We start from the raw sequence: 24234 nt of genomic DNA on the forward strand, positions 1-24234 counted from the left end.
ACGTCCATACGTGGCAAGGTGGATCGCGGGTTTCGTCGGATGCTTTTCCCCACCTGTAAAGCAATCCAGATCAAGCAAGAGATACATTAGATGGTTATCCTACTCCATATCCAGTGGTTTGTGACTTGGTATCAAGGGTCCTTCGCGAATCCAGGGATTACCATAATAGCCTGCCCAAGGACTGATCACAGGTCCACTGATGTAACCCTAGTAGGCGATAGTAGCCGGATGATCAGTATAGATAAAATCTTTGAATTGGTTGGCGGAAGGGTGTGTGGGTGCCCTTTCGACCGCGGAAGGACGTGCGCCGGGAATCGTCGAACTTGCCATGGAAAGGCCAAGCTTCTCATTCTTGGTTTCAATGGATAGTGATTCGTGACCAATAGAAGCTACCTATGTAATGCACAATATTATTCGCACATTATGCAATATGCAACGCAAGTGGGATGGCTATTATAACGCATGTGCACCGTTGGTGAGAGACGCGTCGGAGCCGATGTAAGGGGATCGGGATTGATAGTTATGAAGCACAATATTTGCATACTATATCTCCTTCTACTACAGGTTTAGCGCATTTTGAACCCCACCGCTTCTCTTGTTATCCAAGTCAACTGAATTTTGGTATCGTGATAAGCTAGGGAATATATCAATCCTCCGCCTCCAGGGGTATCTCCAAGTTACTGAGATGACGGAATCTCCTTTCCATAGAGTGTTCGTATATACTTTTATTCTAGGCAAGATAGGCTATTTTCCAAAAATAGGTAAACTATGAAGCATATTTCGAAGTCTAATCTTTGTATGAAAGGCAGATTCTCATAGATTGTATTACTACGTGGACAGGAAATGAAAATGGAGTGTAGGGAAATAGTCCATTTCGGTTAGTGGTGAGATAGGTCTTGAGGTTTCTCTCAGTTTTACCTTCGTCACACCACGGCCCGTGTGTGCTGGACTGCATATTAACCTTGGAAGTAACTAATTTAGTTAACCTGCACGTTAGCCCTGACTTGTCTGCTTAATTATACAACCGCGCCTCTTCCTCGGGAATCTAGTCCTCTAATTAATTAGTTCTATTTATTCATTCCTATTATGATAGCATTCAAGCAGACACAGTGTACTGAATATCTTCTTAGATACCCCTCCAACAATCTCACCCCACCTTCGCGTAGGGAATATAGCGGCGGGATCTAGTTCCTCCAAGTGGGCCTAAGTGGATCAGAAGAAACCCTTCAGCGATCCTTCGGAGAGTTTGGCTTGAGTTGTCAGTTTAGCCCCCAAAACTGTTAAACATTCGACATCTTGGCTTACTATTCAGGAAGATGATCAGCACAATATCTTCTTGAGAGTTTGGGGGCTTTGGCTGACCCCACTTGGGTTCTTCACCTGTTGTTCAGATAAACCCTCTTCTTTTCACTATTTTCCCTTTTCACTATTTTTCCCTATATATTCCTTTGCGAAACAAATGATAGGAGAATGATGTTCAAAAATGTATACCAATATAATGCCACCCAAGCGATTTGGATTATGGTAGCTCAGCAACAGTCCATATCTATTGGAAGGCTTAGAATTCTTAGTTCTACAGCTTATATCCCATGAATTAGGCAATTGAAAGGCCATTGCAAGGATGTTATCCTTACTTGATCTAATTATTACTAATTATACGAGGAACCGAAGTGAGAGGAAGATAAATTTGCCAGGCAAAATGGAAGGTTCCTCAGGCATTAGAGATGGGTGCCTCAGGTTGTGAAAGGGTATTTGTGCGTTACACCTTCATCACGACATTGGTCTCAGATATGTCTGAAGACGTGGTCATCCTAGGGTGCTGTTTGCGCTAGCTAGGTGACCACACCAAGTATCACGGCACTTTTGGACAAACCTGGGTTGATAGGTGCAAGACGAGGTATAAAATGTATATCAATAAAACGTGTAGAAAGGAGCAAGGCAAGTACATCTATGGTGAAGCTGATAAAACCATTCCGTAGGGGCCTTTCCTTTGTTCTTTGTAACCGGTCATCTAGAAAACCAAGTATGATTTAATTAGCGACCTTGCCAGAAACATACAACAGCTTGAATCTTACCAATTTCCAAATACCTTACTGCATTTGATGACTCGACGGAGACCGCTTCGTAGCCGGGGCCTTTCCTCCAGGATGCTTGACAATGCAAGTTGGAATTCTTGGTCCTGGTCATTAAAGTTGAGCTCCGGCTTATTGGGCACACAATATCGCATCAGGCGGGTCACATCTTCGATATCGGAGGCATGCTTGACACCCCTACGCTGGTATTGCGACAGTATCTTCTCCCGAGTGAGCCACTCGGGGCTAAAGATTTTCACAGGATAACCGTTGATGGTTTTCGTCACTCGTGTCGCTTTGTCAAGATTGTACTGAGGTCGGTGTGACCAGCTTCTGAAATCGAATACCTCGACATCCACCAGTTGTATGTCGCCTTCAGGCAAATGTAGTTTGTATCCGGGGATAATGTGGCCGAACTGGCTCACTGGGCCAAAGTCAGATGGGAATGAATTCAATAGTCTTTGGGTGAGCAGGTCTGCGGTGATGGCTCGTTCATCGACGTGAATCACTAGGTCAACGTCCTGTGTTTGTCGACTGGGGTCTGGGGCCGTGAGACACGCGGCTGCGCCTCCCATCAAAGCGTAGTCTATCTGTAATGAGTCAAGACTTCTTGCAATGGTTGCAACGGTAAGTTCCAGCTGCGCTGGTAGGAGCGCAGGCATGTTGAGAGTTTCCTATAGCATTATTGCGGTCAGTTGGTAGGGTGAGCAGAATGCGGGTTGTCATTTGTTGTGCCTTTGAATAAGAGGAGTTGTGGAGTAAATCAAAAGAGGCTATCCGTAGATGATGTGGCTTAAGGCGAGGAAGTTGTGAGAAGAGAACGTGGTGACTGAGAAAGACAGGGGAAGGAAGAGATGAGGAGCAGATGTCCTATCCGCCTTAGGCAGAACGGCTGCCTCAACAATGCCCCGCCAATAGCAACTTGGAGCCTTGTCTTCGTCTTCACCGATTCTTCTCGATTCATTGGTGTTATGTTAAGTGAACTGTTTGACATATAGTATTATAGACGTTATATTAAGTGCGCCTTTTTACAAGTTCATACGGGGCTTCGAATTTCTTTTGGGATGTCTGGCCATCTATTGTGTTTCAAATGTCAGTCCTACCCGATTCTTTTTTTGGAGGCATTGGACGTGAGGTCTGACATGCGATCCATGCCAACATCGATGGATACCTGGGTACTCCAAGGGCCGAGCTGTTGGAGGCTCCACCTATGCGGCTCATGGGAATTCCAAGGTTCCAGTCGGGGCTGTGGGGCCGGTGTCGGTTCGCATGTGAAAGTCGCGACTCCGTGGTTTTCGTAACCTGTTTACTTCGTGCGAGAAATTCAATAACTTGACATAATACTAGTATGGTGCTTTCCCAATTGCTTGCAAGATCTTAAAAATACATGGATATTCATAAATCTTAAATCATATTCCATGGCTGCTTCCTCGGCGCGCATTTGACAAGCAAAATCGCTCCTGTAGAGGTCACTTGGGCAATGGATTCCCCCTCATGTCCACCGGCATTTCGTGTCCAGAACCTAGTCGCTTCGAGACACGTCTATCTAAAGGGCCGAACTTTTCCTCGTGTATTCGACCATAGTTAACACTAAACCATTCTACGGCTCTTTCATCTCGGCAGCTATCGAGGATATCATTGTTGACCTCGAGATAACCACACATCATGGCTACCCAGGTGCCCAATCTGTCTCCCCAACCAGAGAACTCGGCATTCTCATCATTCTTATCGTCAACAACGCACTTGACAAAACTTTCAACTAATGCCTCCTCGAGTGGATGACATATGTTGCCGTAGATGTCGTACCCCTTCGTAGAGGCAGTACTCTGCTTCACATCACCAGTGGCATCTGGTATTGGAAGATTTGCAAAGGAGTTCGGGGCCAAAGTCAACCGTACGCTCCCTGCCAGGTGGTGATTGATTGGATATTCGAACGTGGTAGTTGATCTGTCTAAACGTTGAAACTCCTTCTTAACCTCTTCTAGCGCCTCGTCGGGATCTGGAAGCACTGATAATATCTCGGGGGGAATGGTGCGCTCAGGAATTATCTCCCGAAATGCCGAGTCCTTGAGCTTCTGGCATGCTGTCTGATAATCCTCATCATGGACAGCGACCATAACAATCTATTAAGCGTTATTAGTAGGTCTTGCAACATCAATCAGAAATATACCACTTACTCCTACGACAATAGGAACGCCCAGGTAGCTCATTGCAAGCGGTCCCCATGGGAAGATAACCAGTGGTGCAAGGAAATGAGCTATTTCCGAGGTTATCGGGTCGGGCTGAGACTCCCGTGGCTGTCTAATCATGTTCTCTTCGGTTGACAGCAAGAATTCTGTTTTATTGTCGGATTTGGGGTGATGCGAAAGACGAGCAAGGTAAAAGAAAGTGTTGGTGATTATCGGGCACGTGATTCGGACTCCCGCCGCGCAAGTGGGTCATGGGTGTGGGGACAGTCTGGGGGCACAAGGCAAGAAGAAAAGAGAGCAGTTCAATTGTGTTGACATGTTTGGCGAGACTAGGGAAGAGAAGAGGAAACAGAAAGCGCAAAACGCTAGGTAATCCACCGACAGGATCACATGACTCCAAATACAATAAACTCCCAGCGTGCGTGATTGACCTATTCATCCTCCACCCCTTTCTACTGAACAACAATAGAAGTCCACGTTTTATTGCGGAATTTTGACATTCCCATGCAATTTAACAAAGGGTTCTCCACCCTCGAGGCGTGTTGAGACACCGGAGACATTGAACCCTTTATTGCTTAATTCCCAAAGTTTTTGAGCCCCTTGACATTCCCGGAAGTGTTCTTTGAATCCGTCATCGGAGTATACTTTGTCTTCAAGATTCTGGTACTTCATCAATACAGAGAGGCTGGTAGATCTTTGAAAAGGAAAACGGCAGCCACTGAAGAATATCCCATTCTGTGCTACGCCTCTTCCAGCATCGAGGTAGGGTAATGAGGTAGTCACCATATAATTTATAAGTAAGTCCTCCGTTTGCCACGGCACTCTTACCTCCTCTGCGTGAGAATAATCTGCTAACAAAGTCTGTCGGATTTGCATTCTTCTCTTTTCCACAGTCCCGTACTTTGAATATCTCATGGGAGTCTCCAAGGTCGCATCTCTCCTGCAGCCATGGTCGTTATGAAGTTTGACGCCAAGAAGGGCGAGATCAGACGTCCATGCTTTCACATCGACAGTACTCATGTTTTTGAATCCCTGTATAGATTAAATTATTCCTATAATCAAAGCTATCCAGGACGCAATATATATAGTCGGTAATCAACAACCGACATGGCAATGACCAGATATATCTAGCTCGATCCTACACGGGAAAGGCCACAATAATTCTGTCGGATGATTCAAGCCAACTGAAAAGGCCGTGATAAAGGAAGCGTTCATGAATTTGCCCCGGAAGTTACCAACGGTCACCAAGGCCGCCAAGATGCTAGTTTGGTGCTAGCGCTTAGCCCAAGATCCCCGTTGGTTCGGGTGGTCCGGGCCGACCTCCGCCAAGCCGTTAAAGCCTTGCCCTGGGGCACAATGTAACATGGCGCACCTCCTTTTCAGTTCCTTGCATTTCTCTTCGATTCCGGGTGATACTTGGAATTGAACACATCGCAGTGACAGTAGGAAATGTCTTCGTGTATACATCGATCCAATTAATTTCCGAAGGGTATGTGTAAATACAGTACAAAATTGCACCTCCGATATGGGAAGCATCCGGCATCTTCCGGACCTGAAGCCAAAATGGGGGCCAAAAGTGCAAGAAGCACATTTTCATCACAGCATGAAAACAGCAGCAGCAACTGCGACGCCACCAAACACAACCTCTCCACCCGTAGCAAGCGGCGTAGCCGCATTCGAAGTAGGAGTCGGACTCGAAGTCTGCGAGCCCATACCAGAGCTAGCCCCAGAAGCCGTGGTACTGGTTGTGGTGCCTTGGCTCGTAGAATCATTTGTGGGAGTGGCCTCAGCTTTGCTCGCCGCCGACGAGACCTGGGCCGAGTAGTCGCTGGCTGTGAAGCGGACCTTTGCGACGCAAGTGTTCTCTACCGTGGACCAGTTCGTCTCGCCAGTTGTTGTTGCGGTAGCGTAGAGCAGCGCTGTGTTGGTGAGTGCCTCTTTGTAAGCTCTCATATCTTCGACGCAGCAGTACGCCCCCTCTTCGTCGATGACCATGGTGCCGGCGCAGCATTTTGTGCCGTGGAAGGTGTTTGACAGCCAGCCGACTGGGCAGCTGGTTTCTGCGGCGGTTGAAATGGCAGATAGCATTGTCGCTAGCAGGAGAGTTTTGATGGATAGCATTTTGGTTGGTGTTGTTGCAATTATTGGCGTTAGAAAGAACGTGTGGGTGTGTCGTGAGGAGTGAAAGAGTGCGGGCTGTGTTTGGTTGAAGGTAGAAAGAATTGGGAGAGTTTTGCGGAGTACTCTTCTGAAGACCAATAAATGGGGGAATGTTTAACTTGAACGAGTCATAAAGGTCTTATATCAGCCCTAAACGACCCTAGTAGTGGCCAAGGCCAATGTCCACGGGCCTTATAGGTTGACCCGGCGAGTTACTCCCCACTTGGGCAAATGAGACGACCCATACAGCAGCAACTTTGACCAATCAATATGTGGCAGCGGGACAGCGCCACAACCAATAGCTCGGCCAGTATGCCCAATTAGGTAGGTAGCCTTTCCTATGGAGTTCGAATCTTCCTCCATTTTAAGTCTCTAAGCCCAGACCTCTGCTTCAGTATCCGACAGCTAGGCCATAGAAGCCTGAGTTGTTTGGTCTCTCTTTTCGAGGAAGGATTGGCCATCAAGATAGACCTGGGTCGGCAACATTTCGAGCATGGGTCGGAATGAATGCATCCAGGTAGTCAAATAGCTAAAGCAATGGTCGGTGTGTTCTGTTTAACTGTTCTCTTCATACCTGTGGATGGCATATAGGGTAGACACGCTCCATTCACCTGATTTCACGGCACTTGTGTACGCCCGCGCACTCATATGTCAAATGGTACAAGGACCATACTAGCATATGCGAAGAGAATGGCCTTCCTTCACCTCGGTGAATACCGTGGGGATTGATTTCAGGTTACCAGATGTATTATCTCTTCCCCATCCCCTTTGGCGCACCGTTTCAGCAAATTATCCCGTATCCTGTTTGCGACAACGAAACCTTTGCTGAAGACCAGGTCGAGCAGGTCCAGGATTTGTGATTATCGATCAACTGTGCGAGCTCGAGATCCTTCTCTTCTCCCAGTTCTTGGAAACCCTGGGTAGTATATCCTCTATACGGGCTTTGGCTGGACAAGCCACTACGTCGAATCCGTCCACGACTCCCTCAACGTGTCACGAAAGCCATACTATCTGCTGTGGTGTGTCCAGCGATGGCTGACAATGGTACTGGACCTATTTGTCGCTCGAATCGCCATTATTCTCGTTGCCTTTGCGACAAATATCAGAGGCAGTGGCTCAACTGGCTATCTCGGCGTAGCCCTGTATCAAATCGTGACATTCAGTACCACGCTACAGACGCTTGTTGCCGAGTGGACGCAGGTTGAAATGGCTCTTGGAGCGAGCTATCAGTCGTGTCCGTACCTATATTCTCGACACAAAAGACGAGAACCTGCCCAATGAGACCGGGCATGTCAGCGACAAATGGCCCGCAAAGGGTGCCATTGTATCCAACGGTGTCACTGCATCCTATGACCCTTCCACGGACCCAGTACTCAAGGACATCAACCTTTCCATAACACCTGGTGAAAAGGTAGCCATCTGTCGCACAGGTAGTGGCAAATCCTCCCTGGTATCAACTCTCCTGCGCATGTTGGAGTTTCAATCAGGATCGATTTGCGTTGACGACATTGACATCAGCACCATCACTCGCCAGGCCGTTCGTTCTCGCTTCAACTCCCTTCCCCAAGACCCGTTCTTCCTACAAGGCACCGTCCGCGAGAACCTTGATCCTCTCAGGGTCGCTACCGGCGAGCGCTTGGTTGAGGCACTTCAGTCTGTGCGCATATGGGACTTTTGCGAGTCTCGCGGCGGGCTGGATGAGGATATGAACGAAGGGACCTTGTCGCATGGACAGAGGCAGCTGTTCTGCCTTGTTCGAGCAGTCATCAATCCAGGCAGCGTCCTCATTATGCAGCGTCCTCATTATGGATAAGATGGGTGGCAAGGTTGACGCGGATACGGACGCTTTGATACACGAGGTTCTGCAGAAAGAGATTGAGGCGTGCAATGTGATTGCTGTTGTTCACAACTTCAACTTAGAAGTGGCTGTGGAATTTCTACACGAATTAAATGGCCAAACAGGCAGCAGTCGGATTAAAGCCTTACCGCCGGGGCCGCTCCGGTGCTGATCCTCAGGCCCCAACGTTGAGAGCTACTTGGCACTGGCATGCACACTAAGCGTTGCAGCTGAGCAAGTGTGTTATAATCCGGCCCCCATTCTCATGCCAGGTGGCATCTGTCATTTCAAGGTTTGAACTGAGGTATTTTCCCGCAAATAAACTGCCTGAACCTACATGAACAGGCCTCTACAGTGGCATTCCGTAACGCACACCGGTAATTTGTCAAATCAGCAATATGGATCTTTTGCACTCGGCAGGGTTTGCGTCATATGTGACAGAGTTGATAAATCAGCAGCATGTCCCGGGGCTGGCGATTGCAATCATACACAATGATCAAATTGCCTCTGCGGGATATGGACATGCGAGCCTGGATCCCGAAACACCTTGCACAGCAGATACGCTGTTTGACATTGCATCGTCTGCTAAATCACTCACTGCTGCGGCGGTGGGATTGCTAGTCGATGATAATGACATGTTCCCGGATATGCAGTACGATGCTGTAATGTCGACTCTTCTCCCCGAGGACTTTGTTATGTCTGGAGAAGGATACACAGAAGGAGTCACCGTGGAAGACATCTTAAGTCATAGAAGTGGAATGCCTAGGTGAGCTATTCTTTTCAAATTTCATGTTTGAGTTCAAGACTAATGATATTGCGCCAGCCATGACGATTCGTATATGACTGTGCGAGCGGCGAAGCCAGACAATGCTCGATCGATTACGAGAAACCTCAGGAATCTCCCTGTCGCTGCTCCCATTCGATCAAAGTATATTTACTGCAACATGATGTATACAGTGGCAACCCATCTCGTGGAAGTCAAGAGCGGACAGGATTTTGGTACATTCCTCGAAGAGCGATTTTTCAAGCCTCTGGACATGGCATCAACTACTCTTCAACCCAGCAGCGCACGATCAAAAGGATTCGAATCCCGCATGGCAACTGGCTACACATGGAAAAGAGCCAACTCAACATATCATGGGTTAGAAAATCCAGACTGCCCAGAAGGCCAAGGTGCAGGGTCTGTCATTTCGAGCGTGAACGACTTCATCAAATTCGTCAAGGCTTTTATGAATTGCGAAGACCCTATCAATAAAAATGTTTATGAAGGACTCGTTCGCCTGCGAAGTTTTGTGAATCCAAACCCAGGAAGACGGAAGCGGCACACCTCACCGGTAGCATATGCTGCTGGCCTGGATATCTACTTTTACAAGGGACATATGGTTGTCGGCCATAATGGGGTATTCTCTGGATTCGGAAGTCGCTTCTTCTTTCTCCCTGATTTCTCATTCGGTGCTGTGATCATGGGAAACTCAGATGGGGCAAATGGCGTTGCGACGACCCTTGTCCAAAAGCTAATTGACGATCTCCTTGGAGTTACGGACGAAAGACCTCATGACAGCAAAAGCAAAGCCATACGACCTGTTGAAATTCGCGGTCCAAAACCCCAGGCCGAGGCGAAAGATGCAAATCCAATGAGTAAGAACCAGGGAAAGAAGGAGAAGAAAAAGCAGGAAAAGAAAACCCAAGCGAAGAAAAGTCAAGGTATCCAGAAGGGCCAAGTGAATGAACAAAGACCAAAAAGGAATACTCCGCAGCCACCGACAATGCCTCTCAGTGCTTACGCTGGCAACTACTGGAATCCTGGGTATCATAACTTATTGGTTCAAATCAGAGATGATGCACTCTTCATTGATGCTACAGATCGCTCAATGGGGTTTACCTTGAAATTCGAACATGTGTCCGATGACCGAAAATTCGATGCTCATCTTACTGATTGGCTCGATGGCAGTGATGACATCGTAAAAGCAGAGTTTGTAATAGAAGATGCTCAAGTTACAAGGTTGGGTCTGCAGTTGGAGGAAATGCTCAAGGAAATGATCTGGTTCAAGAAGAAGGATGGAGTACGCAGCGGTGCGGCCAGGGTTCAAAACCCGCTTTTCCGGGGTGTTGGTGCCTCATGTGCCTTAATGCTTTGATTTAACTAACTAGAAAGGCGGAGAAATTAAGATACCTGAATTACTACTAGGTATTACATATGCCTTAGCAATCAGAATACTTCCAAGGTTTGATTTTACTGACGTTGTAGGGTTGTAAAGATACGAAGTTTTTCTCCCATACAAATGCATGCATCTCCAATTTCCGTGCCCAGACACATCTTTGAACCACTGGACCAAACATCGGATGACTTCGATCTTCGCCGCCGAGCTACTGCAAAGTCGACCTCGAGAAGATAAACTACCTGTCCCCGCAACAGCCGAATACTACTCCGACCCATACAGCGCAATGTGACTTCCCAGCGGGAGATCCAATTCATCCCGTTTCAAGCGTGCCTAGAGCCGCCGAAAGGCCCACCTCCAGTTTCCCGTTGTAGTCTTCTCGCCTACTCTTGGCACGACTCCCCTATTCTACAATGCCATTGCACAGGCCGTCGCCAGCGCCGGGTACATCGTGGTGTCTATCGAACATCCCTATGATGCCGAGTTCCTCGAGTTTCCAGATAGAAGCAACGTGACTGCCGCAAACATCACTGACGCGCAGGTCCCACTGGGTGTCAATAACCGAGCGCGAGATGTCTCGTTCGTGTTGGATCAGCTGAGCACAAAGGATGGAGTCGCAGCTCTACTCCCTGGAACAGGGGCTCCGGGTCTGAAAGCTCGGCGGGTCGCGATATACGGTCATTCGGTCGGGGGTGCAGCCGCTGCTGAAGCCATGCGCTTGGACTGTCGTGTTGTTGCCGGAGCGAACCTCGACGGGTCGATGTTTTGACCAGTGGTTCAAAAGGGGTTCGGGGTCCGTTTCTCCTGTTTGGACATCAAAATAAAACCCAGACAACGGACCCATCGTGGACAGAGCTCTGTCGACCCCGGGGGGGGTAGAAATTGGAGCTGGAACTTGCCCAGGCTCAGCTTTATGCATTCTCTGACTTGTCATCACTATTCCTCTAGGGGAAGAGTAGGGAAGAACCACAAGGAAATAAATATAGCCTCCGTGCAACAGTGTCATAAGAACAGTCTATATCGCTACAGCATAGGCTACGCCAACTACTACGATCCCAATAGTTGCGGTCGCGACCCACAGGCCTAGAGATGATATAGCATTATGAGGATTATGACAGTCCAAGGCCCCGCTTTCTGTGTACTCCTGGCTACCATTTTGTTATGATGTCACCCAGGCTGATGCCTGGTTTTCCAGGTGTCCAGGCCTCTCTGTTTGCTTCCTAGCTAGCTATATTAGCTAGCTCTCGTCTGTCAGAAATATCATCTCTTCCTTTCTTCCCTTTCTCTCTCTCTGGCTATGCCAGATCACATTTCTCTATGCACGCTGAGCCCGAGCAATAAACACCGTCTTGTATAATGTTCGCTCGCCAATGGTGATCTTCAGTGGCTCGGGCAAGACTTGGTAGTCAAAACCCACGTTGAGTCCACCGCCTTCGAATAATTGCTGCATGTCCTCACGAGAGAAGCCATGCGTCTTGATGGTGTGAGCCGCGTCAACAAATTCTCCATCCTCGTTTTCATGTCCATGCCTATGTTCGTGTTTGTGTTCGTGTTCAGGCCGGAGATCGCCAGCTCGTGGCACTAGGTCCAGAATGAAGCATACGCCGTCCTTCTTCAGCCGCTGTCCCATGCTCTGTAAAGCGCGGTCCGGATGCTCAAAATGGTGTAGGGCCATGCTGATCGTCACCACGTCCAGGTCGGTACAGACAGAGTCAATAGCTTCAGTCATACCATGCTCCGTAAGCAGATCTGCCTTGTAGCCGGTCGCTTTGTCTGCAAGTCCGAGAGTATTGGCATTGTGATTGAATTCAGCCACCATCTTATCGGAGATATCTACCCCGATAATTTCCGTGACGAATGGTGCAAGGGTCTGTTTGTGGGTTAGAGTACAGCTCGGAAAACTAACATGATCTATGGGTAAAGCCACATACCATGGAGATGACTCCCGGTCCGCAGGCATACTCGAGCAGTTTGATTTGCTGGCCTCGGCCAGCTTCCGTATCGGTCCACCGATCGTTGATCCAGTGTCGGCGCTGCAAAGTTTGGGCTGACAGCATTCTCAAGCCATCGGCAAACCGATCTTTGTAGACGGCTGAGAGGTTACTGTAGAAGACACCGGTTAGTATACAGCAGATCGGGCACTTGTTTCTGTTATAACTTACTCGAAGTATTTCCGGTTGGCTTCAGTAAAGTCTGACATGATGTAAAGTTGCAAACAAATACTGATGAGTGTCTGTTATGGAATCAGTCTTAATACAAGCAAGGAGTGAATGAGTCTCTTATAGAGGAAGAGCCAGAGATACTTCCCGCACTAGGACAAACGCGGTCTAGCTCTCGGAGACATCTTGTGCAAATACAGTCCACCTAGTAGAATGTCTCCGATTGGAGAAAACAAGTATTTTTTTCAAACCAATTAGTTACGGGTCCATTCAAGCTACATAGGCCATTCAGCCAGATTATTTATGGTTGGACACTACGGTGTGTAGGGACCAAGCGAGTCGGCCACCCCAAAACACTATAGTAAATGCGATAAATTACAATTTGATATCTCACCAACTACATGTATTGTCTATAGGGACTTCTCCTTACTGCTTCCTACTTTCTAGATCTATGTAGTCTCCTTATGAAGTTTTAAGAAATTTTATAACTTTACATATGTATGAATCCGATATATAGATTTCCAGTTTTTCGCAATGTAATTTTCGGTAATTTTCAGAAACCATGACAATATAGCCTTCTGCATACTCTCTTTGAAATTGATAGACGGTGCTAATGAGTCTTATGCATGGCTATCGATAATTAAGGAGCTAGAATAAAAACGTGGTTGTTAAGATATAAGTCGCATTTACTATGGTGATTTGGGGAGGCAGGCTCGCTTGTGTGGGCTTGGTGTCCCTGGTCAAAAAGGCCGGCCATGCAAAAGATGGTTGGAAATTTGGATGGGTTCATGGGGTTCGAAATTGTTCACCGAACTCTCGTTGAGGAGGTCATTTCGCAGTATCCGGAGGTATCGGTCTTCGCGGAAGGTAAATGAGACGAAACTTCGGGGAAAAGATAACACATGTGTTGAGATGCACTGCATGCAGGGTATGCTTTGTCTCTGTATACAGACTGAGCTCTTTGAGCATTTGCCTAGCTCGGCCTATTTGTCATATCGCTGGCTTATATACCAGCTCCTCTCCATAGTTTCATCATCACCTCGCTTCTTCTTCATCTATCTCTCTCCCTTCGTAGCCTCAACGGGTTATGAGGCCCTCTCTTTTTCCCCTTTGCTTACGAAGATCTAACAAAGACTTCTTGCAAAAATCATCCAGTTGAGCTTCTGTTGAGGCTACGAAGGGAGAGAGATAGATGAAGAAGAAGTGAGGTGATGATGAAACTATGGAAATAATCTGGTATATAAGCCAGCTATATGACAAAGAGATAAAGAGCTAGACAAAGGCTCAAAGAGCCAAAGAGCTCAGTCTGCACACAGAGAGACAAACACATACTGCATGTATGTCAACAGCTTCTCCCGGCAGCGGAGACTCTTTGGACCCCCTAGAGAACAGAAGAAGCTATATCTCTCACTTCTTCAGGCGGGTAATTGACCGTGGTGCGTCGACGAAGGACTTATTTGCCACGATCAGGCCGACAGTGAAGGCAGTCTGTGCGGCTTTGATATTGGCGTCGTTCTTGTCAAGCCATGAAGCCGCCAGATGTACTCTCATGACGGGACCTACCCGCCGAGCAAGCAAGCAGAGAAGACTACCGCGTCCCAGCGCTACCCCAAAGAATTCCAACACCCTACATCTAGGGACTCAATGAGCTCCGACCACTCCGCCCGAGCCATCCTGATGGGCGCCACATTCACCATTACGCGCCCACTCGACCTGTCCACATACGACCTCTTCTGTGGCCCCGGATCGGACTGCATCGCCACGCCGGAGGGTGTCATCAAGAAGTTCTCGGCGTAGCTTCGAGTCGCCGCTGAGCGAGAAGCGATCGGAAGACGCCGCTGTGCGAAGCCGAATCACCAAAATCGCTGCTGTGCGAGATCAAGGTTGGTCCTTATATCCCAAGGAGATTTCAAGGTTGCGAGGACCGATCTATCGGTCTAGCAGACGTCACCCCTTGTTCCGACCTACAACTCTCCATACCGTTATGTACTTGATACCAACCGGCCCAGTTATCAAATTCAAGTGGCCGGACACGCTGAATATTCCCATTCTAACCTCTCTTTCATTTAGTGTCGTTCTTCGTCTCAGACGCGTCCTGGACTGTGAACAACTTTTGGTTCATCATGCCAGCAGTAATCAGGCCCAGCACTCATGTTGCGACGCCAAGGTCCAAGAGACCACGGATATACGCTGGAGATTCAGGGCTCTTCCCCTACCCTTCAGTTCCGGATGACTCCACTGACCGCGCCGCTGCGCGTACCCGGATTACAAAATTCACCGCTGTGTGAACCCGCCTTTGTGCAACAAAACCCCAGGAGTTTAATGTGACCAGTTAGAACGATCTGAGAAGGTTTACCGATGCAGGAGAAGAAGGAGATGGAGTTGAACTTTTTCAAGTCTAAAAGGCCCCAGAGTAATCCGAATATAAGTGCCTGATCGACGAGGTTGAGAATCTAGGCAAAACAAAACTACACATCATTTTTACGCCTTGAATCCTTTTTCTCCGCACAACTCTATTTACCTATTTCACAATTTTCCTTCTCTCATTCTTCTTTTCCCTAAGCTCCTTTTTTTCCGGCCTGCTCATTAAATTTCTTCGTCAGAATGACTATTCTCGGATTCTCTGAACTTTACATAGGTACAGAAGTTACCTTCGCCACACCATCACCCCAGAAGTGGGTTATCGAGGAGAAACTGACCGAGGATGTTCAACAAATGTCAAAGTGGGAACTTGACGGTGGCGCTGGGCCTCCCTTTGCCGTGTTCAAATATCTCTGTCACAGTGCGGCAGACGGCGACAAGAAGGCGTTCATGCGAATCTATTTCCAGATTCCTATTGAAGGAACTGAGTACGAACGCCCCGAGGTTCGACAACGACAGGCCGCTTCACGAAAACATCGAGAGCTAGACGTCCTAAAGGATCTGCAACTACGACAGTGTCCCGTGGTACCGAGTCTCCTCGCCTATAAAGAAGGAAAACAAGGCAATGACGGCCTGGTCCCAGATGGATACATTACACATATTGTGTGGGATAAGGTCCCCGGGAAGTCACTCAGCCAGGATGAAGTCTGGGATCCTAAATCTGGTCCATTACGTGAGGTCGTCCGTGCGAAGTTCCGCGATGCCTGGGAGTATGTTATAAGCCCCTCTTCTACCAGTCGAGGGTAAAGCTAACAGACCCAAGGGTGTTGAGACGATATGGATGGAAGCCAGGTATGCATGGGCTGGAGCACATCATATACGACGAGGCCATACAGACGATGTATGTGGTATCCTCCGTACACCTAGTGCCAAACAAATAGGCTTACTATCCCTAGGCACATTGCAGGCTTCCGACAATCTGCCTCCCTTGACCCCGAAGAGAAATTTACTGATATGACATTTGTCGGCTGGGGCTTGGCTATACCACCTAGCAAGGCCGGTTGGGATGAGGACAGTACTAAGTGGGCTTGGTGACCAACATGGATGTCCATTGCCTTAGGCAAGCACTCTATCGGTGATAGAGATGATGCAATAGAGATTCAAATGGATAAAACACTGTATATGTTGAATGTCTCGCACTTACAGAGAGAGGAGGGAGAGAAGGAATGGAGAGGTATATCGAACTATGGAGGTTCTATCATATTGTGATGCCTCAGACATCCAGCAACCGGGCAGACAGCAAAGCGCTGTTGCCGCCGGCACGCCATATCGATCAGAGGGCCTTGTTTCAGATCCCTTGTTACGGTCCGGGGTATAATTTCAGTCAAATTGGTTTCTTCGAATATTAATGTAAGTCTCTAGGGTTGCGTAACAATGAAGCTCTTAGACGAAATATAGTTGAGCATCTCTAACTATATCACTTTTAGAACTTCATTATGCTCACTTACCACTTGGGCTGTATAATTACAGAGTCTAATACATACGACCATAGGGTGTGGAAAACAGGGCTTCCCGTCCGCTCAGCCGTACTTAAGCCACACGCCGGTGAGTTAGTAGTTGGGTGGGTGACCACCAGCGAATCCTCACTGTTGTATGTTTTTCTTTTTTGGAATTCACTTTCTAGGCTACGCAACCGCCATACGCCTGCTGACTTTTTCTTAACGCAATAACCCGAGGAGTTGTTAAAATAAATGCGAACCTTGGAAGCTTAATGACTGTATGTGCTAATGTCCGTGCATTGACGACAAAAGTGAATCCGGCGACCAACCGTCATCTATTGATAGCATGTTGCTGTTGCTCCCAAGGCAGTAAAGTAAATTAAGAAGGCATTTCCCGACTCCTCGGCGCGCTTCTAAACTCAATGTGCCAAGGACCTGCACCAGGTCCGTAACATAGTTCCCCTTGAAGTCCCCTTCCACAAAGAGCCTTGTCAGGCTTTCATTTAAGACAGAACGCAAGTTGTGGATCGAACGCCCCCACATGTGTCGAGAATTTTGTAAAGATACATCCAATGTGTCAAGTATGTTCGGCCCGGTATGTTGTCAAATGCCCATCGGACGGGACGGAAATTGACTCCTGTATGAGAACACTGATAGAGAGCAAACACCCCAGCATTTCGTCTTCCCCTTCTGTTCTAAGAGACACATCGACTTTTCAATTGCTTAAGTCAAAAGCTGCATGAGCAACAGGTATGCGGAAATTGTTCTACACGTTACTGGAAAAGTGATAGAGATAAGGACATCAGAATATAGTCCTGTCAGCAATTTCTCTATACTTTGGGGTTTCCATACACGACTTGGATACTTATGAATTTCCCAAACGAGTGGAGTGTGATCTACCAATCATCCACACCTCGGGTTGATGCCTCAGGCACTAGTTCGTCCTTTCTTCCTCCGTCTCACTTGCGAGCTTCTGACCACTTCTGCCTCCAATATCCAGGCCTACTGGGACTTTCTCAATTGATCAAGGCAGAATGGTACACAAGGTACAAAATGCAAATATATTTGCCCACGCAAAATTTAATATCGCAGCCCTTCTATCACTGGCCTACAGCATTCGCGGGAAGGAGTGCTCTTGTGATGAAACGAAGCGCCCTAATAGTGGTAGCCTGAATTGGGTCGTCTTCATCTCTTTTGATGATGGGGTTCAATGGATTTTCAGGTCGCCGCGGAGATCGTTCGGGCTCCAGAAAACCACTGCTAGTGAGGTGCTTGTGAGTGAGGTAGCAACGATGAAGTACCTCAGAGAAATGGGCAAGGTTCCTGTGCCAGAAGTGTTCTCTTACTGGTAGGTTTATTACGTTTACTGGGTCTTATCATTTCGTTGATCTGAATAGTGCGACCGACCGGAATGATATCGAGGTCCCATATATCTTAATGAGCAAAGCCTCCGGGGTACCTCTGAGCACGTATCAATGGGAAGACGACGTGGCCAGCCCGCCTGGCCTCCATGACATACCACAGGCGGCCTTATCAACTACCCAAAAAAGGAAAATCCTGAGACAACTGGGGGGTATACATGCAGCACTGTCCAATATACGGATTAGTGAAATCGGGTCACTTTCTATGGACAACAATAGCTCCCACACTCCGCGGAAGTGCTTATTTCCTAGCCTAATATGGCAGGGTCGGGAAGAATTTGATGACACCGAAATCACACGTGGGCCTTTCTCAGAGTCGAAAGCTTTCTACAAGGCTTGCGTAAATGCGTTTCTTACTCATTCTGCGGAACTGCCAATGGAGCATCACCTCTTCCATGCACCGGTGCCCATCGTTCAAGAATACGATAGCTTTGAAGAATATCGGGTCGCTACTGATCGATGGAACGATTACGCCACCGTGGGTTCCAAAATTGAGAGCAGGAAGAACCGACTTGATTACACTTCAGTCGGTATCTCACTTAAGGAAACTGTAGCATTCATGTCTGACAAAGACAATCACATTAGTTGTGAGGGGTTTCCCCTATACCACCCTGACATAAGCACTCAAAATGTCTTTGTGGACGACGGCCTGAACATAACGTGTATTATCGACTGGGCCTTTGCGTCTTCGGTGCCCCCTGCAATGCTTCTTGTTTGTCCTGGCCTCCCTCACCCTCGCGATGGCATACATGCCTCTCTTATAGACGCCTTCATTGACGGCTTCACAGCCGGAGAAGGGTTCGGTGGTCACGCTGCGCTTGATTTCTCACACAACGACTTTTTCTGGGCATTCTTTCGCCTAGTCAACCTCGATTCTCTGCAGGACTTCCACTATCACTCACAAATCATTCATGCATTTGTCGGAGACGAAGTTTATCCTTACATTTGCCATGTGAAGGGGCGAAAGGACTTCCTCGAAGCAGCAGAATACGTGTTGAAAGATGAAGATGACCATGAGAGGTCAATACGGAATGAAGAACAATACTTTTCATGCGTTGGTCCCCAGCGGCATGCGCTCTCACGGCATCTGACCATGATCGAACAACTAAATGATCAATTTGTTGCGGATAAGAGGCTGTGGAGATGGATCGCACTTTATTTGGATGAGCGAGATGTGTACATGTTTCCTTGACCAAGGCAATATAAGCAACCATAGACTCAGTGACACATTATCTGGCACTTGGTGTGAGCAGAATAACGTGAGCCGCCCCGGCATATACATCGAATATGTGTACCGTGTGCAGTGCGGAGAGCGGCCGAGGCCCACATTTTTAAGCGGAGGTTGGGGAAGGCGATTTAGCCGGAGCCGATTTAACCGATAAGCCTAATGCACGGAGTGCGCCCACGATGCCGTGTAAGTAAGCCAGAGTATTGTATCTCCTATTTTAAATGAATTGGATTAACTACAATGCCAGTGTCACACTTCTTTCGAATTATGTCTAGCTACAAGTTTCCCCAATGCTCCCAGGGATCCAGCAGGAGATTCTCAACTAGAACCTACGTCACCTGCCGATTCCCCCCGAAGCCGGGAGAAGGAGAAAGAGCATAGCCGAGGAGTACTAGCACAGTCAAGGAAATAGCAGAGGAATTGGCAAACAGGAACCACCTGGGCAGGTAGTCTCCACCATTACAAATCCATACGCCGAAAGCGCAGAATAGCCTGAAGCGATAAGCGATCCAAGTGGGGCTTCACGCGAGACAAGCATTTTCCAATAATGCTTCTTTTCGGCACGCCGAACCAATTACCGGGTGGCGCAAGGCCCTTCGGTACTATTCAATCCGGGTTGTGTGGGGACTCTTCTCCGTGTTCGGCTCCTAAATCACCGTTTTTCCCTATGGAGAGCCTTTATTCCTGCCCCTAGACCTACCTGGGTTCGCAATCCTGCTTTCTCTTTTGCCCTTCTTCTACTCGTTCCTATACATCATGCCCGGGAAAGAATCTGCTGGTATTGACCACGATGCGGAGAAAGTGACAGACACTCGTGGTGAGAATTCGGACCTGCTACTATCGGAGGAGCAGGCGTTAGCCAAGGCACGGGGCAATCCCAATGACGCCCTACCCATCTTCATCACCTACGCCCCAGACGACTCTGATAACCCCCGCAACTGGCCTAAATGGCGTAAATGGTATATCACCATCGTCGTAAGCATGTTGAATGTTTTCACGTACGTCATCCCGCCACTCATTCCTATACCCGTGGCACGTGAGTCAATGTCGGGCTAACACCGCCGACAGAACATGGTGTGCTGGAGGGATATCTTCGGGAGCGACCGGAATTCAAGAAGAGTTTGGTGTTTCAGCTGAAATCACGACACTCGCCTTGTCGCTGTATGTTCTAGGTTATGCTATCGGCCCTGTGCTTCTCGCTCCGCTATCAGAATATTTCGGGCGTCAGCCAGTTTACGTCGTCTCATGGTTCTGCCTGTTCATCTTCCAGCTTCCTCTCGCGTTGGCCCCGAACATTGGTACCATTCTAGTGTGTCGTTTCATCGCCGGCTGTGCCGGAGGCGCCCCTCTCACCAACACAGGAGGCAGTATCAGTGACATGTGGGAGCGGAACGAGAGCGGCGGGCCTATGGCTGTCTACGGACTGAGTAGCACCTTTGGTCCCCCTATGGCTCTAGTGGTCACCGGGTACATCGGGTTGAATCTCGGCTGGCGCTGGATTTTCTGGGTTCTTATGGCTATGACCGGCGGCGTGTGGGTGGTGTTGGTCGCCACGATTCCCGAGACCCGCCACACGACTGTTCTCCAAAACAAGACCAAACGTGTCCGGAAGCAAATGAAGAAAGAGAATCTTCAGTCGGCTGAGTCGACCTTTGATATGCACGCCAGCAGCAGAAAAGGTCTGCACGAACTCTTCGCTATCACCCTCACCCGTCCATTCCACTTCCTCTTCTCCGAGCCCATCACATTGTTTTCCGCAATTTACAACGGCTTCCTTTACGGACTGGTCTATCTTTTCAACGAAGCAATTCCTTTGGTCTTCGGTCCACCCAAGGGGCATCCATTCAATGGCGGCCAGCAAGGGCTGGCATTCCTGGGTATGGCGATCGGTCCTCTGATCGCATTCTGTTTCTACCCCCTCCAAGAACGTTACTACCTTCGCCGTGTCGCGGAAAATGGAGGGAAAGGTGTGCCCGAGGCTCGTATGTGGATGGCCCGTGGAGGGGCGATCCTCATTCCAATCAGTCTGTTCTGGTTTGGGTGGACTAGCTATCGGTCGGTGCATTGGGTTGTGCCGATCATTGCCTCATCATTATTCGGTGCTGGCATCTACATTGTCATCCTTAGCATATTGAACTACGTTGTGGACAGCTACCAGACTTACTCAGCTTCCGCTTTAGCTGGCGTGATCCTCGTCCGAAATGTCGTCGGTGCTGGATTCCCCTTATTTGCCACTCAGATGTACGAGAAGCTTGACTACGAATGGGCTTCTAGTCTGTTGGGTTTCATCTCGATTCTTTTGGTCCCAATCCCATTCATCTTCTTTTACAAGGGCCAGACTATTCGTCTTCGCAGTCGCTGGGCCAGCGAGCACTTCGATCAAGACGAGGACAGCCCTCACTGAGGATCTGTTCATAAGTGTTCTAGCCTGTTTGAGCAGACTTTGGTATATATTTGTTTGGCAACGCATGGAATCTTACGTCTCTCTCAAAACCGGTATTTTGCATTTGTCTTTGTTTTATTACACATAGTTTGTTTGCATGGAGCATACGCATCGAACATAGACTATTTCTTTCTTAGACAAACGGAGAAAGAATATACAGCAGCCATGGGATACTTATACGACACCCCTAGGTATCAAGTACGCTTGCACTTTCGCTAAAAGTCTCAGAAACTCGGTAAAACAGTATTGTATAACTTACAGTCACCAAAGAAGGAGTAAGAAAAAGTAAGTAAGAAAAAAGAAACAAGAAAAGACAAAAGTTGTATCTTCCTTGGTCATCACTCAAAAAATTTAGTGTTGACTACGTTTGGCCGAGCTTCAACGGGTTAGCGGGTCGAGCACCCGCACATCCTACCGTGACCTCGTATTTTATAGGTTAGACGGACATACCTACACAGCTAAATATAACTAACACAACACTAGTTAAAGTGAGGCTAGTGTAATGAATTCTATGATTTCTAGGGAGAGAATTGTAGCGCTTTTAGTGATTCAACCGTAAGTCGCTCATGGATAAGATACTAGGCCATAGATACCTTGGACGAGTTGCTCTCAACATCAATCTCGCAGAACCATGGATCAGTTAAGATTTCCGCAGGCGAAGGTCTCTTCGTGGGATTATATTGCAAAATCCATCGAATGAGAGCCTTCACTTTGTGGGCTTCCTCCTCATCAAGATCCGGGCCTGCCCGATCGAATGACTCTTCCATAGATGTCTGCTCCACCATAAGCGGTTCCTCCCCTAGAGCGACTCCTCCAAGCTGACAATTAAAGAGCTTCCTCTCGGGCGTAAAGTAGAGCGATGAGGTCGTCCAATGCTTGAAGAGCTCGTCGGGGAGGGCGCCGAGCTGGGTAGTAAGGGAGAGAAGATGATCGTCATCTTCCATCTCGGAGCATGGTATACAGAAGAGTGGCAGTCCGGTGATAAGCTCGAAGATGAGACAGCCGAAACTCCAGATATCAACGGTATTGTTGACGGTTCCGGTAAGAATCAACTCGGGAGCTCGAAGGCCGAGAGGAGTAACGGCCTTTGTCGGCGGGTCGGTAAAATAATATGCTATCCAGGGCAGTTAGATATAAGAATAGATATTCGTCAAGAAAAAGGAATAGATAATCAAAAAGAGAGGGACTAACCACCGCCCATATCGGATAATTTGACCTTAAACCCTTCGGCGTAGTAGGTAAAGGGCACTAGTGGCTGCGCAACGCAAAGATATGGAGGAGCCCATTTATCTTGTTTACCGTCTAACCTCTGTACTGGGGGCGAGATTGACCGGGCTTGCTCATCTTCCTCTTGCCGGAGCAAGTCCTCGGGCGTCGAGTCGATATCGTTAAGAGTGAAGAGTATGTTTCCGGGTTGGAAGTCTCCATGGGCGATCCCATTTTCGTGGAGAAATGTAAGAGCCTGTAAGGATTGCTTGAGGATGCTCTTTGCCATCCGAGGCGGATAGCGGATCTCCATTCCTCGCCTGCGAGGTTTGAACTGCGGCAGCTCCTCGACCATGGTATTCACACTCGGACCCATAGGCTCAAATACCAGGCACTTATGGACGCCATTCGGCCCGCGGTGTTCGGACTCACCTAGCAGTCGCGTGATATATCGGGTCCCTTCTGCTGGTGCGACTTCGATGATGCGGCGTAAGGTCCGTAGCTCGGTTGTCGATCCCGAGATTTCCGACACAAGGATCTTTAAGGCGACATATCCACTATGTCTTAAAGAAAATGAGTAACGATATCTACTGCGACACGGTAGAAGATAGAAAAAAATATGAATTTACTTCAGGTCACGGGCGAGCCAAACCGTCGAGTAGGAGCCCTCGCCAAGCTTCCGGATGATCTTGTACTGGCGGTTGAAGATGTCGCCGAGAACGACTGGATGATAACCACCTGGGCGGTAATCCTCCACCCACTCACAGGGTAGTGTAATATTTTTGAATCGCCGTTTGTCATCTATGAAGGCGCTTGATGGCGGAGTGGGAGGAGACGAGGTACTCATGGCTGTGATGGGGCTGCGTTGTCCAAGAGTTGCCGAGCGGAACTTCATAACGCGGGTGGGGCTGGCTGGAAGACGATTAGATTAACAATGGATCAGAGGAGCCAATGTGTGATTGGTTCCCGACTACTCGGTCCACTCAGTCTGGGGTACTAGTGATATACCGAACTAGAAAGGGTGAGTTCAATAACTGAACGTACAGCTTGTGACCACAAAGATGAGCTCGGATTGCAAGAGAGTGCGTTTCGGCTGTTTGATTAGTTTGGTTGATATGTGCTGTTTGCACTGGGATGTATGTGTCAGCATGGACATATCAGAAGCGCAGTGAGTCTGCAAGGCAACAAAGCCACATCAACGAATTGAACTGAATATATATCTTATTTTAGGGCTGTGTGCGGTTTCCAAGGGCCGAAGCGTTTCAGGTTCAACTTTCAATCCAATTGTATCGCTTTATATATCACTCAAGGAGGTCAGTGCAGGCGTCATGCTCCTTAGGGTGATTCTCACCCGCTTACCCGTACATAAACATATCTTCCTCGCCTATAACCAATTGATTCCAACTTGGCTCGTTCTATCATTCTTTTGAACACAAAACCTGATACATATGACCATAGGGTGTGGAAAATAGGGCTTCCCGTCCGCTCAGCCGTACTCAA

General features: G+C 48.2%; 10 protein-coding genes across 10 annotated transcripts, besides 2 other annotated features; 5 read left to right on the forward strand and 5 right to left on the reverse strand.

Moving 5' to 3' along the window:
• Positions 1 to 2071: 2071 nt before the first annotated feature.
• N7525_009446 (uncharacterized protein) lies at positions 2072 to 2734 on the reverse strand (the record flags this gene model as incomplete). Its single annotated transcript, XM_061214730.1, has 1 exon — positions 2072 to 2734. The coding sequence occupies one exon, from the start codon at positions 2732 to 2734 to the stop codon at positions 2072 to 2074; it is 663 nt and encodes a 220-aa protein (XP_061069161.1).
• Positions 2735 to 3541: 807 nt separating this feature from the next.
• Positions 3542 to 4381, reverse strand: N7525_009447 (uncharacterized protein; the record flags this gene model as incomplete). The annotated part of the gene is made up of 2 exons (XM_002563501.1): positions 3542 to 4195; positions 4250 to 4381. The coding sequence occupies 2 exons, from the start codon at positions 4379 to 4381 to the stop codon at positions 3542 to 3544; spliced, it is 786 nt and encodes a 261-aa protein (XP_002563547.1).
• Positions 4382 to 5857: 1476 nt separating this feature from the next.
• On the reverse strand, positions 5858 to 6382 carry N7525_009448 (uncharacterized protein; the record flags this gene model as incomplete). Its single annotated transcript, XM_002563503.1, has 1 exon — positions 5858 to 6382. The coding sequence occupies one exon, from the start codon at positions 6380 to 6382 to the stop codon at positions 5858 to 5860; it is 525 nt and encodes a 174-aa protein (XP_002563549.1).
• Positions 6383 to 7462: 1080 nt separating this feature from the next.
• On the forward strand, positions 7463 to 8234 carry N7525_009449 (uncharacterized protein; the record flags this gene model as incomplete). The annotated part of the gene is made up of 2 exons (XM_061214731.1): positions 7463 to 7655; positions 7684 to 8234. 2 exons carry the CDS (start codon positions 7463 to 7465, stop codon positions 8232 to 8234), a joined length of 744 nt encoding a protein of 247 aa, XP_061069162.1.
• Positions 8235 to 8656: 422 nt separating this feature from the next.
• On the forward strand, positions 8657 to 11186 carry N7525_009450 (uncharacterized protein; the record flags this gene model as incomplete). Its single annotated transcript, XM_002563504.2, has 3 exons — positions 8657 to 9024; positions 9082 to 10321; positions 10755 to 11186. 3 exons carry the CDS (start codon positions 8657 to 8659, stop codon positions 11184 to 11186), a joined length of 2040 nt encoding a protein of 679 aa, XP_002563550.2.
• A 546-nt stretch (positions 11187 to 11732) lies between these two features.
• On the reverse strand, positions 11733 to 12617 carry N7525_009451 (class I SAM-dependent methyltransferase; the record flags this gene model as incomplete). Its single annotated transcript, XM_061214732.1, has 3 exons — positions 11733 to 12287; positions 12349 to 12520; positions 12580 to 12617. The coding sequence occupies 3 exons, from the start codon at positions 12615 to 12617 to the stop codon at positions 11733 to 11735; spliced, it is 765 nt and encodes a 254-aa protein (XP_061069163.1).
• A 2563-nt stretch (positions 12618 to 15180) lies between these two features.
• On the forward strand, positions 15181 to 16032 carry N7525_009452 (uncharacterized protein; the record flags this gene model as incomplete). The annotated part of the gene is made up of 3 exons (XM_002563508.1): positions 15181 to 15707; positions 15761 to 15838; positions 15894 to 16032. The coding sequence occupies 3 exons, from the start codon at positions 15181 to 15183 to the stop codon at positions 16030 to 16032; spliced, it is 744 nt and encodes a 247-aa protein (XP_002563554.1).
• A 401-nt stretch (positions 16033 to 16433) lies between these two features.
• Positions 16434 to 16588: a sequence feature (Protein overlapping with rRNA (N7525_009453, KAJ5831200.1) was converted to a misc_feature.).
• A 33-nt stretch (positions 16589 to 16621) lies between these two features.
• Positions 16622 to 16667: a sequence feature (Protein overlapping with rRNA (N7525_009453, KAJ5831200.1) was converted to a misc_feature.).
• An 803-nt stretch (positions 16668 to 17470) lies between these two features.
• N7525_009454 (phosphotransferase family protein) lies at positions 17471 to 19049 on the forward strand (the record flags this gene model as incomplete). The annotated part of the gene is made up of 2 exons (XM_002563509.1): positions 17471 to 17784; positions 17834 to 19049. 2 exons carry the CDS (start codon positions 17471 to 17473, stop codon positions 19047 to 19049), a joined length of 1530 nt encoding a protein of 509 aa, XP_002563555.1.
• A 792-nt stretch (positions 19050 to 19841) lies between these two features.
• N7525_009455 (MFS transporter) lies at positions 19842 to 21489 on the forward strand (the record flags this gene model as incomplete). Its single annotated transcript, XM_061214734.1, has 2 exons — positions 19842 to 20131; positions 20154 to 21489. The coding sequence occupies 2 exons, from the start codon at positions 19842 to 19844 to the stop codon at positions 21487 to 21489; spliced, it is 1626 nt and encodes a 541-aa protein (XP_061069165.1).
• Positions 21490 to 22106: 617 nt separating this feature from the next.
• Positions 22107 to 23629, reverse strand: N7525_009456 (serine/threonine-protein kinase; the record flags this gene model as incomplete). Its single annotated transcript, XM_002563511.2, has 3 exons — positions 22107 to 22642; positions 22720 to 23297; positions 23364 to 23629. 3 exons carry the CDS (start codon positions 23627 to 23629, stop codon positions 22107 to 22109), a joined length of 1380 nt encoding a protein of 459 aa, XP_002563557.2.
• Between the last annotated feature and the right edge of the window lie 605 nt (positions 23630 to 24234).

Source organism: Penicillium rubens (genome assembly GCF_028828025.1).
Source record: "Penicillium rubens strain IBT 27055 chromosome Unknown utg000003l_segment0_segment0, whole genome shotgun sequence".
Lineage (NCBI taxonomy): Eukaryota > Fungi > Ascomycota > Eurotiomycetes > Eurotiales > Aspergillaceae > Penicillium > Penicillium rubens.